The 15417-nt window shown below is 46.8% G+C and overlaps 1 protein-coding gene across 7 annotated transcripts in view; it reads left to right on the forward strand.

The window, feature by feature from the left end:
- Window positions 1-15417, forward strand: part of WDFY4 (WDFY family member 4) — a 290261-nt gene that overhangs the window by 203344 nt on the left and 71500 nt on the right. For all 7 annotated transcript variants that reach the window (XM_077746401.1, XM_077746405.1, XM_077746404.1 and 4 more), the window contains 3 exons: window positions 3669-3789; window positions 6126-6211; window positions 7722-7784. In XM_077746401.1, coding sequence (XP_077602527.1) covers window positions 3669-3789; window positions 6126-6211; window positions 7722-7784 — 270 coding nt within the window. The remainder of the gene's footprint in view (window positions 1-3668; window positions 3790-6125; window positions 6212-7721; window positions 7785-15417) is intronic.

Raw genomic sequence — 15417 nt, forward strand, 5'->3', positions numbered from 1 at the left:
CGAGTTAGTGTTAGATAAGATCTTATTGATTAGGTAAATTGTGTTCATGAGGTGCATCTAATCATGATCAAATTGACTATATCTGCACTTTTAATAGAAGCCCAGTTGTCAGGTTGTATGTACTCACTTGACTTGCAATGACAAAGGAGACTTCCCATGTCTGGAAATGTACTTTTCTAGAATGCGAGGAGGAGTGGAGTGAGAACAGATTACTACCCTGGACTATCATGTGGGAATTGCTTAGGTAATTTTAGTCACCAGACCTCAAAGAAGCATTTGTTAACCAGACACTGCTTTCTCTCTGAGGTCTTGTCAGCTGCCCTAAGAAACTTCTGGCACTCGTGGAGATGCAGTTCTCTGAGACTGGCTATTAGATCATGTCAGATCAATGGGGATTAAGTCTTATTTTGACCATGGAGACTGAGGAAGATACATAAATAAGCCAGTTAAAAATAAAGCTAACGCAACCCTAAAATGTTTCTCTAAAAGACTGCCATCAAATTGAGTATAGTTGAGCACTAGACCTTGAAAGAGGCTCTCTGATGCACCATAAAAATATCCCAAATAAAACTCAGGAACACTGCAAATCCTCCAGTATTGATTGCACTTGGGTACTTTGGAGCTTTCCTCAGAGAGTAAGGACCTTTCTAGATGGTTTCTTTTGCTTTCAGTGAGATCACCGTTTCCTGAATAGAATGATTGTACTTGTTTTCTACAGCTATATAACAAGATACCAAAAATTGGGTGGCTTAAAAAAACAAATTTATTGTCTCCCAGTTCTGGAGGCTGGAAGTCCCAAATCAAGGTGTCGGCAGGGCCATGGCCTCTCTACAGCTCTTGGAGAGGATCGTTCCATGCCTCAGCCTCTGGTGTTTCCCTGCAGCCCTTGGCTTTTCTTGGCTTGGAGGAACATCACTTCAGTCACATGGCCACCTCTGTCTGTGTGTCTTCACGGGATCTTCCCTCGGGGTGTGTGTGTGTGTGTGTGTGTGTGTGTGTGTGTGTGTGTGTGTCCAAATTCCCCTTTTATTTAAGGACACCAGCCATATTGGATTAGGGCCAATCTTAACCTCATTTTAACTTTATTGCCTCTGTAAACAGCCTATTTCTAAAAAAAAAAAAAAAAGTCACATTCTGAGGTACTGGGGATTAGGATTTCAACATATAACATATTCTTCTTAGAGAACACTACTATACCCATAATAGTGGCAAGCAAGCTCACAAGGTATATAACATTTGACTCATTTTGTTGGAATCCAAGCCATCCAACTGGTTCTTTGTGATAGGGTGTTTACAGTCAGATATTTTCTCCACATTAGTCAACATTTCTGAGGTATCTTTCCTCTGTTTAATTCAACTCAACAGATACTGGAAATCCGTATTGTGCCAGGCACTAGGGCAGACTCCATACACACAAAGAGATAAGTCAGACGTGGGCTGAGTCTGGTAAAGAGTTTGTGATCTAGTGAATGATTCTGGGTATAAATTACAGGTATAAATTCTGACAATAATTGGATTAGTCCAGAAATAACTTCAAATATTTTAGTCTGAAATCCACTTTTACCATCAAAGTCCAGGTCAACCAATACAGTTATCACTTAGTTTACTGTGGTTTCCCTAGTTAAGCATATTAAAAAGTATACTATAACCACTCTGGCAAACTTGCATATATCATGATAGATATCATGCGAAAGAGCGGTGAACAGCAATCTATAAACTGGGGCCACAGCTCCACCTAAAGAACAGGACTCAGCTCCTCCTTTCTATCCATTGGCCTTAAGGGCCTGAACTCTGCCTTAATACACAGAACAGGGACAATACAGAGTTGGCAAAGAGACCCGGTCACAGCTGTGTGACTAACGCTACATAACACAGAACTTCAATTTGGACTCATCAGTGAACTCAGTAATGTTTTTTACAGTTTTGCCTTCCTGAGCATTTGGGTCTGTCTGAGCATTCCTGCCATATAAGGTTAGTCAATCCCTACAAGTAGGAGAAAAATGAATGCATTTCCTCCTAAAAGCTCCTTCCTAAAAGCATTTTCCAGAACATTCTTCCTCATGTCATCAGTGTCTCAGAGAGCTGGGTCACAGGATCCATCAGCACAGAGGGAGCTGCAAAGAGGGAGGTTGCAGGGGGAGCTCTGTAAATGCCAGCCAGCCTTTTGGCTTCAGAGGAGATAAGGTATTGGTGAATACCCGGGTATTCAAAACCCGGGTATTTTGAAACCCGGGTTTCAAACCAGTTCCATGTGGCCTTGGAAAAGTCACTTCTCCTCTTTGGAATGCAGTTTCCTCATGTCTGATATGGGAATACTAATGGCACAAGCTCCTTGTAAGGGTTTGTTATGAGGTTTAAATTAAACAACGGACAGGATGTGCTTGGCAGGCTGTAGGGCACGATGGTTGTCAGTCCTCTCAGCAAACATGCCCGGAGCTGTGGGGAAGATGGGAGGAGGAGAGCCATGGGCATAGGTCTGCGCCCCAGTGAACTCACTTATANGAGTTTGGATTTTAGAGTCAGAGGACCCGGGTTTCAAACCAGTTCCATGTGGCCTTGGAAAAGTCACTTCTCCTCTTTGGAATGCAGTTTCCTCATGTCTGATATGGGAATACTAATGGCACAAGCTCCGCAAGGGTTTGTTATGAGGTTTAAATTAAACAACGGACAGGATGTGCTTGGCAGGCTGTAGGGCACGATGGTTGTCAGTCCTCTCAGCAAACATGCCCGGAGCTGTGGGGAAGATGGGAGGAGGAGAGCCATGGGCATAGGTCTGCGCCCCAGTGAACTCACTTATAGTCTCATGGGAAAGGAACCAACCAAATGTGCGACTAAGGTACAGATGATTGCTATGATTCCCGCAGGCGTGGGGCTATGGGAGCACAGAGGTGACCTCACTCATTCTCACCAGTGTCTTGACCTGAGATGCTCCTAAGCCAGGAGTGGGAGCCAGAATTATCACCATGGCCTCATGGGGAGTCAGTGAAATTCAGGGGAATTTCAGTGTAGCCCCTGATGGAAGGACAAAGAGCCTTAGCCAGAAGACTTGGTTTAAAGCACCCAGGAAGAAGCATCCAGAACCAAAACCACCTTTATATTTGGTCAGTCCTACAGCAACGTGGCTCAAGGCAGAGATCTGAGAGGCTCGTTCTAAGAAGGGGCAGGAGGAGCCGCAAAGGGCTGAGTCTCCATCCTGGAGGGCGAGAGGCTAAGCAACGGGCTCAGGCCACAACCCCCAGGAGCAGCCTTTTCTTCCCCCTTCAGGGACCATTCTGCATTGTGCACAGGTGCACGCCCTCAGCGCTGCAGATGCCCGGCCACTCCCACCGACCAGTGACTGGAGAAACCCTGCTGACCCATGTGACAAACCGATCTGTCCGCACCCAGAGAGCCTTACACTCACCCCCTCCATCCTGTGCCAGTGTCTGCCCTGGAGTCTGTCCCCTCACCCGGTGACACAGATGCCCCACCCTGTTCCAGGGCAGGAACGTCATGGGCAGGAGCTCGAAAGGGTTTAGCATGTCAGCGGGGCTGGCAGCCTGGCTGGTCGTGATGGCACCACTCCCCCTGTGGTGTCTCCAGAAACACGGGGTCCGGGATGTCGTGGGGCAGGAGAGGGAACAAGCCCTCCAGATGGCCTCTCACTGTGTGCCGTGTTTCCTCTCCAGCATCAGCGATCCATTCATTTTCAACATGTGCAGCAAAGACAGGTCCTCCGACCACTACTCGTGCCAGGGACACAGCTATGGGGACCTCAGGGAGCTCCGGCAGGCACGCTTCCTCCTGCAGGTATGCTCCGGGGAGGCTTCTGGAACCTTCTCTCTCTTACTGTGTCATTTAGGATCCAGCCTCTTTGCTTTACTTTCCCCTTGACACGTTGCAGAGCAGCCTTGGAGATCCTGGATTACAGGACAGGGCAGCTCCATTGCCTCGTGGCAGAGCTGACGACTAACAATCAAGGGTCAGCCTGCCCTGTCTGAGCGTCTGGACCCCTACGCTGACCTCTGCCCCTCCCTCTGCCCTCCCCACAGCCTCACGCATCTCCAAGCTCCCGAGCATTTCCTGGGCCAAGTGGTTTGGAGATCTCTTGATTGTCCCCTCCAACCAGAGTCCCAGAGCTTCACCCAGTGCTTTCCAGGGCTCATGAGGGGTTCACAGAACCACTACCCTTCGGAGGCAGGGCTCTGCCATCAGCCAGTCACAGCTTGAGGCTTCTCACTTCAGGTGCGAAGGGAGGAGCCTCTGCTGGCCACAAACACACCTGGACCTCCCCAGCTCAGCCTCACAAAAGGGAAGTTGCATCTGTGTTCAGAGTCCTCCTGGGCGGCTGGCAGAGGAAGAGGAAGAGAGGAGGGACCACCCTCCTGGGAAGGGAGGGGCCTCGATCTTTCTTCCGCCCTGCCCTTTCCGGAGCTCTCTGTTCTGCTAAGGCCAATGGGGTTGAGGTGGCCAATGGCCCTAAGCAACCTAGTAATGAGTGTTTTATCTGTAGATGTCTTTGGGTCTGTAATTCATCCTGTGACCCTGCTGCCTGGGGGCCTCCTTGCTATTTTCTGACACTGAAGCTCAGGGGCGCCTTTCAAGAGGGCTCATTCTAGAAAGGATCAGCAAGCTTCTAGAATCCAACCAGCCCTCTTCCTCCTTCTCCACTGATTTTACCCACAAAGTGTTGGTCCTCATCTTGACTGACCTTAGTGAGCTTCTTTGCAGGGACGGCGAGCTAGAAGGGGAGCCCTGGGAGAAGGCCGTCCCTGAGGGTTCTGGGCAGTGGGGCTGGCATGGGCCTAGCCTGGCCACTGCCCTGCCACTGTAGCATGTTTGAGCACAGGCGACCATGCCTTGTCTCTTCCACCATTACATATATAGCACTCGGCACACTTTTTGGCACACCTAAATACTCAAAATTATTGTTTTATGATTATGTCTAACTTAGAGATTATATATAGTAGCACATAGGTATCAGCAAGTCAGTTTCTTTCCCCTCAGTAGGCGGTGATTGTTTCCAGATGTTTGGTTAGCCTGAAAGTGAAAAGAGGGAAGCGGGAGAGCTTGTGAGCATGGCCAAGCAGTGTGAGAGTCGGGAGCGGGGAAAGCTCTGTGAGCAGCGCCCTCATCCCTCTTGCGTTCCCCTAGGAGAAAGTCCGTTCTTGGTTGCTCAAGGTTGCCGGGAGAAGCCATTACGTCTGCACCGATCATCTGTTTTTGCACAGTATTTACATTTCTATTTGTAGAAAAATATGCAGGGCTCCTATGTGCACCCCTACCCCATCCAGAAGGGTTTGCACTATCGTCACAAATACTTTCCCTGTGCCCCGGAGCCCAGAACTAGACACTGAGATCACTACCAGCCAGGTAGAAGTGGGACTTGACTCAGTTGTCACATATAGCATCTCTTCGGTCCCTCCATGCCCAGGCCTCTCCCTCCCTCCAGCCCTCGGGATTCACTCCCTGGCTGCGTCTCATCCCTGAGCCTCATCCTACATGGAGACTCTATGGCCATTCCCAGTCTGTTATTTACACAGCTTGGCTGAGAAGGAAGGGAGACAGGGAGGGAGGAGGGAAAGGAAAAAGACAGGAAATTATGTAGAGTTCACTTAGGCATTAACAAAATACCCTTGCTATGTTGGCATGGCCACATCTAAATGGCTCTGCATAACCAGTTTGGCGAAGCACCCTGTGCCTGCTGGTCTGTAGGTCAGCATACAGTGCTGCCCAGATTGTGAGTTGCACCTACCCAACCCCCCGTCTACCCATCCCCTAATATTTCTCATGAGGTGACTCGCTGGTTCAGGAAACCAAACTCATGACCCAGAAGTGAAGGAGTCTGAAGGTGCCACCAGGCCCTTTCCTTCCTCTGTCTGTTCCTGGCTTATCCAAGAGTGGGGCTCTTGCTTCCTGCTTCAGTGAAAGAAAGTCTGAGGCCTCCTGCCCTCCTACCGATTTTGCAGGGACTCCCCTCATCACTGTCACTAAGGTCTTTATAACTCCTTGGGAGGATGGAAGAAACAAATAAGAAGGGCTGTCTGACACAGAGAACCAAATGGCCCATTGCTAGTGGCTCTGTGGCTTGCGGTTTCTCCATTTCAGGCAACTTCAGCAGCAGTGAAAGGGGTTTCTCTTTATAGGACATCGCCCTGGAGCTCTTTTTCCAAAATGGATATTCCAAGTTTCTTGTCTTTCACAACAGCGATCGGAGTAAGGTCTTCAAAAGGTAAGGGTTTGAAAATCTTCCTTTGGGAAAACTGATCACGAACTGAGAACAGGCCAAAGACTGCCCAGCTCTGTTCGCAGAACTGTTCTCAACCCACAGCAAACAGGATTTAGATCAGACATGGGAAGAACTTGCTGACATATGGAGCTAGTGAATCATGGAATGAAGTACAGAAAAAGATGCAGAAATGCCTTCCCTAAATCTGGAGAAACAGGCTCCATTTCATGGACTGAAGTGGTTTAGGACAATAATGACTAAAGGGGGAAAAACTTGTGCAGACACAACACATTTAAGAAGCTGGCTGTTTAATGGGCCTTCCAGAATTTTCTGGCTTGTTTCTTTAATTTTCCAAATAACTTTTTTTGGCTTAATCTTCTCTTTTTGATCCCAGTTGCCAATTTTAGTTGTTCCAATTTCATATTTCACTGGAAAGAATTCCAAACAACTGATTTCCCACTTCTTTGTGGGACATCTTTGTTTCTTAAAGAGAGAAGCCTGCTGTTTTAGTGTAACTTCTTTCTCCAAATAGATTAATGAAGCAATCCAAGAAATTTAAGCTGGTGTTTTATTTTTTTTAATACTAACGGTTATTTTTTTCATTATTATTAAAGTCACAGATAAATAGATCTGTGGAGAATCTAGAAGGACTAGAAAGAAAAGCAGGTTCCTAGCTACAGGCAGACAACAAAGAAGGTGGATTAACAGAAGGGGGAGAGGAGGGTATGTTCAGCTCCACTTTGGGTTGGGAGTCCTAAGGTGACATTTGACATCCTGAGCCTGGGAAGCCCCATTTTGTGCTCAGAGTTTCTAATCTTGCCTTCCTGTTGGCCCTGGCCAGGCACTGGCACTACAGCCAGCCGCTGGGTCCAAAGGGCAGGGCCAGACCAGAGAAAACAACTGCAGAGAGGCTGTTTGCACCAGCTCTGGGCACATCTCCATTCACCGTGAGCCTTCCTCTGAGGCACCTCCAAGGAGCGCTGTTAAATTGCCTCCTAAAGTTTTCTACGAGTTCCATTTTAGACCCAGCCGAAGAAGTCAATAGTGTCATGCTGACCCTCATGTCCATTTCCCCCTGTGATCTCTGCATGTTAAGCATAGTTTTGCACAGTTAATCTAGAAGTTTTATGTATCCCTTGCTCAGGCAGTGAATGTTGGCCCTCCCTTCCACAACTTTGTCTCAAGGGGCCTTAAACTGGATGTCATTTTCAGTGGCTGCAGAAATTTGCAGTGGGATTGATTGTCAAGTGCCTGACCCAGAGGAGGTATCCAAATCACATATTGTAACTATTGTTTTATTGCCATTTTTATTCAGGTTAGAGTGTATCGAGCCAGGGGATGCTGAGGGCCTGCCTCAGAGGTGCACCCGGGTCTGGTGTTCGTGCCCTGGGGACAGGCTGGGGTGTGGGAGGGGCAAGTATATGCCCTACCTCTTGACTGGCACCAAAACGGTCTCTCTGGTGGTGACAGAGTCACCTCTGTGACTATAATAATCCTTTCCTTTTTTGTTTAGCTTCTGCTCTTTCCAACCCAGCTTGAAGGGGAAAGGCGTCACGGAGGAGCCCCTTAATCTAAGGTAATGGCGCAGGCAGGAGCCCAGCCGTGCTCTCTGGGCATGGTGCTGGCCCTGCTTGGACTGTCTCCATTTGTCTGATCCTACTGTAAAGCAGCATGCAAAGATGCCTCAATCAGCATTCCCTCACTTTTTCTCCCTCCCTTCCCCATCCTCTCATCCTACTCCCGGAGTTCCTTCTGCCAATGAAATCTCTACAAACAGACTTGGAATTCCATGTGCTTTGTGGCATTTTCACACCAAAATGCAAGAAGCAGCCCTCTGCTCATGGTGGGCGGGGCAGGTTGCCTGGCGTGGTGTCAACCCTGGGCCCAGCCTTGGTGTCGGGGCCCCACGTGGGGTGTGTGAGCAATCTCAGCTCTGTCCTTCCGGTATGAGACGCTCCGAAAGCTTAGAAGCTAAATTAGTAGACGCTGGAATGTGAGGCAGATATTAATTTATGAATCTGTGATATGGAGCGTCTTCGCCAGGGAATGGAAGGCTGGCAGCCTCCTCCCATGGCCTCCATTTACAAGTACCCCTTCTCTGGAAGGCTAATTTGGGACTGGTGAGTGCTTTTATTTCAATTAGGGATGAAACTGGAAGAAGGTGGTTGCTGGTTTTCTCCAGGAGTATGACAGGACAGGGTGGAGAGGGGTGTCCCCAGGAGTGGCATCCAAAATATTTATAATGAAAAACAAAACACCGAAAAACCAAAATATTGATAACGACCATAGAATGGGCACCACCAAGTCATTCACAATGATTCGTCGTTAGCTTGTTACATGTGACGGTTGCTGCCTGACAGAGCAAAGTACTCAAAACTTTGTCCTTATGAGTTTACATTTTCTTGAGGAAGACAGAAGAAAACAACTTAAATGAGTGAAATATAAAACATATTAAATAATAAGCATAAATATTAAAAAAAGTGGTAGAGGTAGGGGTTGAAATCTTAGACAGGGTGGTCAGGGAAGCTCTCACCAAGAAGGCAATATTTGAATTCAGATGTGAACAAAGTGGGGAAAGGAGTTGTACTGGTAACTGGGGAAGGGGCATTTCAGGCAGAGGGAAGAGCAGAGCAAAGGCCCCAAGGAGGGCACAGTGGGCTCAGCTGGGGCCAGGGTGCTCGGGGTGCAGGGAAGAGAGGGGAGAGAGGTAGCAGGGGCTGCTTCATGCAGGCCTTGGGAGCTCCTGCTAATGGCATTGGCTTTCACTCTGAATAAGTGGGCGGTATCGGAGGAATGATGAGACCTAACTTATATTTTAAAAGAATCACTCTGGCTTCTGTGTCAAGAACAAGCATAGTCGGTCAAAGGCAGAAGCTGGGCATCCAGTTAGAAGCCTTGTACAGTCATGCGGATAAGAGATGAGGATGGCTTGGATCGGGCGTGAGGTGGTACTAAGATGGTTTGAATGGCTCTGTTTGTGGACATGTTTTGAAAGTATGTCTGCTGGGATTTCTTGACTAAAGCAAGTGTGAGGTATGTGTGTGTGTGTGAGAGAGAGAGAGGACTTAATAGACCAAGGCTTTAGGCTCGAGCAAGTGGGAAATGAAATGGGATGCGTGCAGGAAGAACCATATGGGGTGTGTTGCTTATCAGGAGCTAAGTCTTGGACATGTTATTTCTGAGATGCCTGTCAGACACCAAGGTGGGGGTATCATGTAGGCCAGCAGGTATATAAACTTAGACTTTAAGGGAAAGGTCCAGGTGAAATGTAAATTTGGAACAGTATTTAAGCCATGAGCCTGGCTACAATCACCAAGAGAATGAATGCACATGGGAAAGAGGTCTAAGGACTGTGCCTTGGGGTTTTCCAAGCTTTAGAAGCGAAGGACATGGAGAGGGGCCAACAAAAGAAATTCAAGCTGTGGCCAGGAAGGTAGGAGGAGCTACAGGAGTGGAAGACGTCCTTTAAGCCAAATAGAGTGTTCAAGGAGGGCGTGGCCCACTCTGTTGGTGATAAAATGTTATTGGCAAGCCAAGCAAGAGAAGAACTAAACAATAACCATTGAATTTTGCAACGCAGGGGTCACTGACGACCTTCAAAAGAGCAACTGGAGTAGCTGCTAGTAGAAGCCTCCTGTTGTGCTAGGCACACAACCCGTTTGGTGGGTAAATTTAGCTGGGAGGTGCAGGGCCTGCCAGGGCATGGTCCAGGAGGCTGGGGCAGTACTGGGCAGGTGGAGGAGGGTAACTGTTTACAAACTGTAATGGACATGCCTCTATAGTTCAACAATGGTACAGTCTTAATTGTGCATATTAGCTGAATATCAGCCCTGGTGACCTCATATTATTCATGTTTTATTTAAACTTTAATGTCCACACTTGGATTTCTCTGCAACATTTCAGGGCAAGTATGTAAAGCCACTTCAGACTAACTGAAGCAGAAAAACAGATCCATCACCTCATATACCTGGAGACCAACAAAGGTCTGGCTCCAGACACGGCTGGATCTCTGGACTCAATAAACCCCACGCACTGTAGCTGTATATTTCATAGGGAGGATTTCCCTTGAGTTGACTCAGTTCTTGGCAGGCTGTCCAAGCATAATGGCATCAACGTCCCCAGTAGCTCCAGGATGACTTAGTCATCTTAGGAATTTCACCACATGGGGAATGCTCCGTCCCAGTAATTTTAGCAAAAGTCTCAAAAATGATTTTCATTTGCCAGAGTTAGGTTAGTGCCCGTCCCAGAACTAATCAAGTGCTTTCATAGGCTGGATCAGTGTCATGTGTCCACCCACCTTCTGGGAGAGGGATCAGGACCCCCCAACAACAGAGACTAGACTGACAGGTGGTGGTTCCCCAAGAGAATTAAGGTTCTGTTATCACAAGAAGGGTGAGTACTGAGGGGTGAGCAAAAGCAGATGGCCGTCGACTGCTCAGGGGGAGAGCTCCCCAGTGACTACAGCACTTATGCGCCATATACTTATTCTCCCTCTCCCTGGAACTTCTCTCTCTTTGCGTCGACTTTGACATGCCACTTTGCTGAATCCCATTTGTCTCTGCAGATCACCCTCTTATAAAGCATGGCTGTGATATCACTCTGTGGGCAGGCAGCTGTCTCCCCAGCCATGAGCCTCGCTCTGTCCATTTCTATAATGTTGCTCTCCAAGTCTTTGAGATGCCTTGTGCCAGCAATGCATCCCTAGGTCCACACAAGTTAAGCTTCTGAATTTCTGCCCCAGGACTGGGAAGGCAGACAAAGGAAGAACAGAGGGAAGAATACCTTCGAGGAACTAAACTGTGGAGCTGTGGCCACATACATACAAACGAGGATTTATGGCCACTAAGTTGGAGGACTGTACAAAAGTGACTACTAAGTGTCAGGAGAATCCTCGGCCCAGAGATGAGTCAAAGGTGTGGAAAGTACTCATCCCTCTTTCATAGGGATGACCCTAGACGCGAACCTGTGTACCATCTTGCACATGTGGGACAACTGGGCACTGTGCTCATTTTATTTCCATTTTTTTTCCTTTTCTCCATGATGGCTATCTGAGCCCATTGGAACAAGATCTTCTGGGGCCATTCTGCACCTGCCTGGTACAACCCTAGCATGGTGCCAAGCGTGGAGACTCTTGGAAAATATAAAACAGGAAAGTTCTGGAGTCCACTGGGAACAATGCATGGTGTGCCAGAGAAATGCTTACATAAGCTCACGGAAAGGGAACTTCGACAAAATGAGGAAGCCCCAGTGGGAGCACTGGTCCTAGAGCCTAGCACCCAAGTAGCCAAGAACCTGGTGGGGCTGTGCTGTGATAGCCAGCAGTGGGCTTTGAGATTGAACCAATATGGGCTTATAGTAGGTGCTCAATAAATACTGTAATTCTTTTGCTTAGTTTTAGCATCACCTGCTGTATATTTCAGGCATGTTTATGGAACAACTGATTAAAAAAAGGTGGCTGTCTCTGCTCTCAGATCTTGTGCATCTCTCCTTTCCAGTCCCTCTCCCACCAGCCCCACCGTACGATCGGGAGTTTCAGAGAGGGAAGGCAACAGTGGCTCCCAGCCTTAGGAGGGCTTGGCTGGCCATTTTCCCTATGCTGAGAGCAAACCTGATGATTTTCCATTTGGATTACATGCAGTGAGTCTTGAAGAATACCCATTTGCCTTTTGGACATTCTGGTGAACATGAGCTTCTCACCTCTGATAGAATGAGCAGTCCCTTCTGAGAATTTTCAACTAACTCAAGAGTCTTGGCCTGTGCTATAGGTGTTTGTATCTTCAACTCCTCTCAAAAGCTTTCAAAAGCTGATCTGGCCCCTCTCCAAGCCATTCTGTACATATAGGAAACCAGAGCTTTCAGGTACCAGAGTTTTGTCTGAATTCCAATGACAATGGCTGCCTCCATAACGAATTCTAAGGCAGTTCTGTGGGCCTGGATCCTAAGTGGAAAATACTTGTAAAGCCTGGATAAACCCAGGATCTGTAATCCATCTGTGTCTCCCCGTGGTATAAGAGTAGAGCATTCTGGTGACATTATCAGATGTGGATATTCATGGAGTGCAAGACTCTGCAAGCTTCCAGGGGTTTCTTCTGTAAAGTCAACTAGACACTTCACCAGCCAAGTTTCTGACAGCCAGAAAGCTCCACAATGGAAAATGCAGGCAGGCCCTGCTGAGATATGAGGAGGACTAGTTGGAAAAATCAAAACAATAGCTGAAGTGACAAGGAAAGGGCAGCTGCTTGAGAATGGATGTGTGAGTACACATACATCCTCATGCTCAGAGTTCTCTGTACCCTCCACAAAAGGCTGCAGACAGCTTCAAAATTAGAGGCAGTACCAATAAAATGATCATTCAGAAATGACCCCAAAGGGGCGCTGGGGAGGCTCAGTGGGTTGAGCGTCTGACTCTTGATTTCGGCTCAGGTCATGATGCAGGATCATGGGATTGAGCCCCATGTCGGCCTCTGTATTGAATGTGGAGCCTGCCTGAGATTCTCTTCCCCCAAACCTCTCTCTGCCCCTTCCCACCCCCTCTTAAAAAAAGAACCCAAAATTCCTTTAAAGGAGACAAAAATACATGTGATCAGGTTAACTAATAACTAGATCAGGTAAATAAATAAAGTGATCGGGGCGCCTGGATGGCTTAGTCGGTTAAGCGGCTGACTTTCGCTTAGGTCATGATCTTGCGGTTCGTGGGTTCGGGCCCCGCGTCGGGCTCTGTGCTGACTGCCAGCTCAGAGCCTGGAGCCTGTTTCAGTCTGTGACTCCCTCTCTCTCTGACCCTCCCCTGCTCACGCTGTCTCTCTCTCTCTCCTAGAAATAAATAAAACATTTAAAAAAATAAATAAATAAATAAAGTGATCTAGTTACCTAATTATCCTGACACTAAGAAAAATAATACAAATGTCCTGGGTTACATTATTTTCCAGTGACAAAACAACAACAACAACAACAAAACACAAAACAGGGGGTTCATGAACATTTTTATTCTGGAAAATACTTTCTCTTGGCATTGAATGTTAAATCCGTCCTTATCTAAAGGGTAGTGGGTACCAAAGAAGGCAATTCCCTTTCCATAAGATATGAAAAAAGAGCCCTGCAGAATAGAATCTTCTATATTGATACTCTGAAAAAGTAGGGCCCTAACATTTGGACTTATTTCTGTATAGACATTTCCCTGGGTGGCGGACATAATCTGGATTGAGCCCAGAATTTAAAAAACTCAGTGAAATACAAAGCTCGAATGGCTATCTGGTTCTTCCCTTAAGTCTCTATTGTACACAGCACATACCTTTAAATGGGCTAGAGGCGTCCTTCCGTAGCCATGGTCTCTGACAGCATCTGAAATGCCTCCTTGCTGTGTCTTCAAGGCAAGGTGTCCCGGGCCGGAGTAGGCTGTTACGTGTATGGCAGAGCTTATATTTGAGACCTGATGGTATCTGGATATTTGTAATTTCTGAAGTGTTCTCTCAATTGTCTAGCTTACTTAAATATAATGTTTATAAGGAAATGCATTTTCTGGCACTAAGTCCTACAGTTGGGTGTTGTCAGAGTTTCCTTTATAGATTCCCTTTGAAAAATAATGAAAGACAAGAGCTCAGAAAACCAACCATAAGAGGCTATCAATTCCCACAAGATGATGATCTTCCACGATAATCAATCATACCCTCCAAGACACCACTGCTAGCAGTATGGAGGGTAACATTCAAGTACCTCTCCTCCCCATCACTGCTCCTTCAGTCTTACTCTCCAGAGAGAAACACTGTTGGCCAGCGGGGAGGCTAGGAGTCTGTCACGTACATGACTGCTTTGATAAAGATAGCTTCGGCCCCATGGCTGAGTATAGGAACGTGTCCCTGTTCTTCTTGGGACCGCACAGCCTTGGGAGGGCAATCGCAGAGACTACACAGACCCTGGGGTCTAGAGCAGAGTTGCTGGAACTAGAGGTGAATTAAACAACCAATGTTTTCACATTTAGGAACTTTTCACATGGTTGGCTCAACAGGCCACGAGCAGCTGGGTCTGGTGACCTCCAGTGAACAATACCTCGGTCATGCACAGACCTTGGTTTTAAGCCCCCTTCATGTCACTCTTATCTCTCTTGCTCACATCTCCTATTTGCTACACCCTTGGCCATGACCTCAGACCTACTTCTAGGTAGAAGCTTAAATTAAGCCTCTCTGCCTACACCAAGCTTGACCCCTTTGTTCTTCCAGCTCCACTTAATCATATTGTTTCCACTGGATCAAAGAGGGTTGGGGGAGGGGAGATGATAAAACCCAGAACTGGGAAGGGAGACACTTGCTGGTTCAAGGTCCCCCACCCAACTTGCTACTTGTGCCCAGCCAACACTAGAAAACCCGGAACACGGGCAGAGAAGGCACACATTTTTTTTAAAATTATTTGTAGCATCTTCAAGGATAAAATCAACAGTGGATCATTTTAGATTATCTGGTGAACTGAGGTTAAGGTGCTCTTTCTCCTGAAATGCCTTAGCTCTTCGGATGGTTGTAAAACATTAAGCTTGTCAGAGTTACTCATAAATTAGCACTTGGCAGATGTACACGGATCTGTTTATTGCTGCATCTGGGCTGCAGGATTGTTTAAAATTTTTTTAAAATTTTTAAATAACTATAGATTCACAGGAAGTTGCAAAAATAGTACATAGAGTCCCTATACAGCTCTCTCTTAATTTCCCCTGATGGTTGTTACATCTTATGCAACTCTAGTACAATTCCGATACCAGGAAATTGACATTGGTACCATATGTGTGCATAGTTCTGTGTCATTTTATCATATGTGTAGGTTTGTATAACTGCCACCACTATCATCATAATCAATTGTTTTCATCACCACAGATCTATCTCTTGAGCTACCATTTTATGATCTTACCCACCCTCTACCATCCCTCAACAGCGTTATAGCCTGGCAACTACCGATCTGTCACCTCAATCATTTTGTTCTTTAGAGAATGATCTAAAAATGGAATCATCAAATATGGGACCCACAGAGATTGGCCTGGTTCACTCAGAATAATGCTATTGAGATCCATCCACATTGTTGCATGTATCAATAATATGTTCCATTTTATCGCCAAGTAGTAGCTATGATATGGATATACCAGGGCTTGTTTAACCATTTGCCTAATGAGAAATTTGGTTGTTTCTAGAGTGGGGCCATGGCAAATAAAGAAGACTATTTGCATTGAA

Source organism: Crocuta crocuta, unplaced genomic scaffold (assembly GCF_008692635.1).
Source record: "Crocuta crocuta isolate KB4526 unplaced genomic scaffold, BGI_CrCroc_1.0 scaffold28, whole genome shotgun sequence".
In the NCBI taxonomy this organism is placed as follows: Eukaryota; Metazoa; Chordata; class Mammalia; order Carnivora; family Hyaenidae; genus Crocuta; species Crocuta crocuta.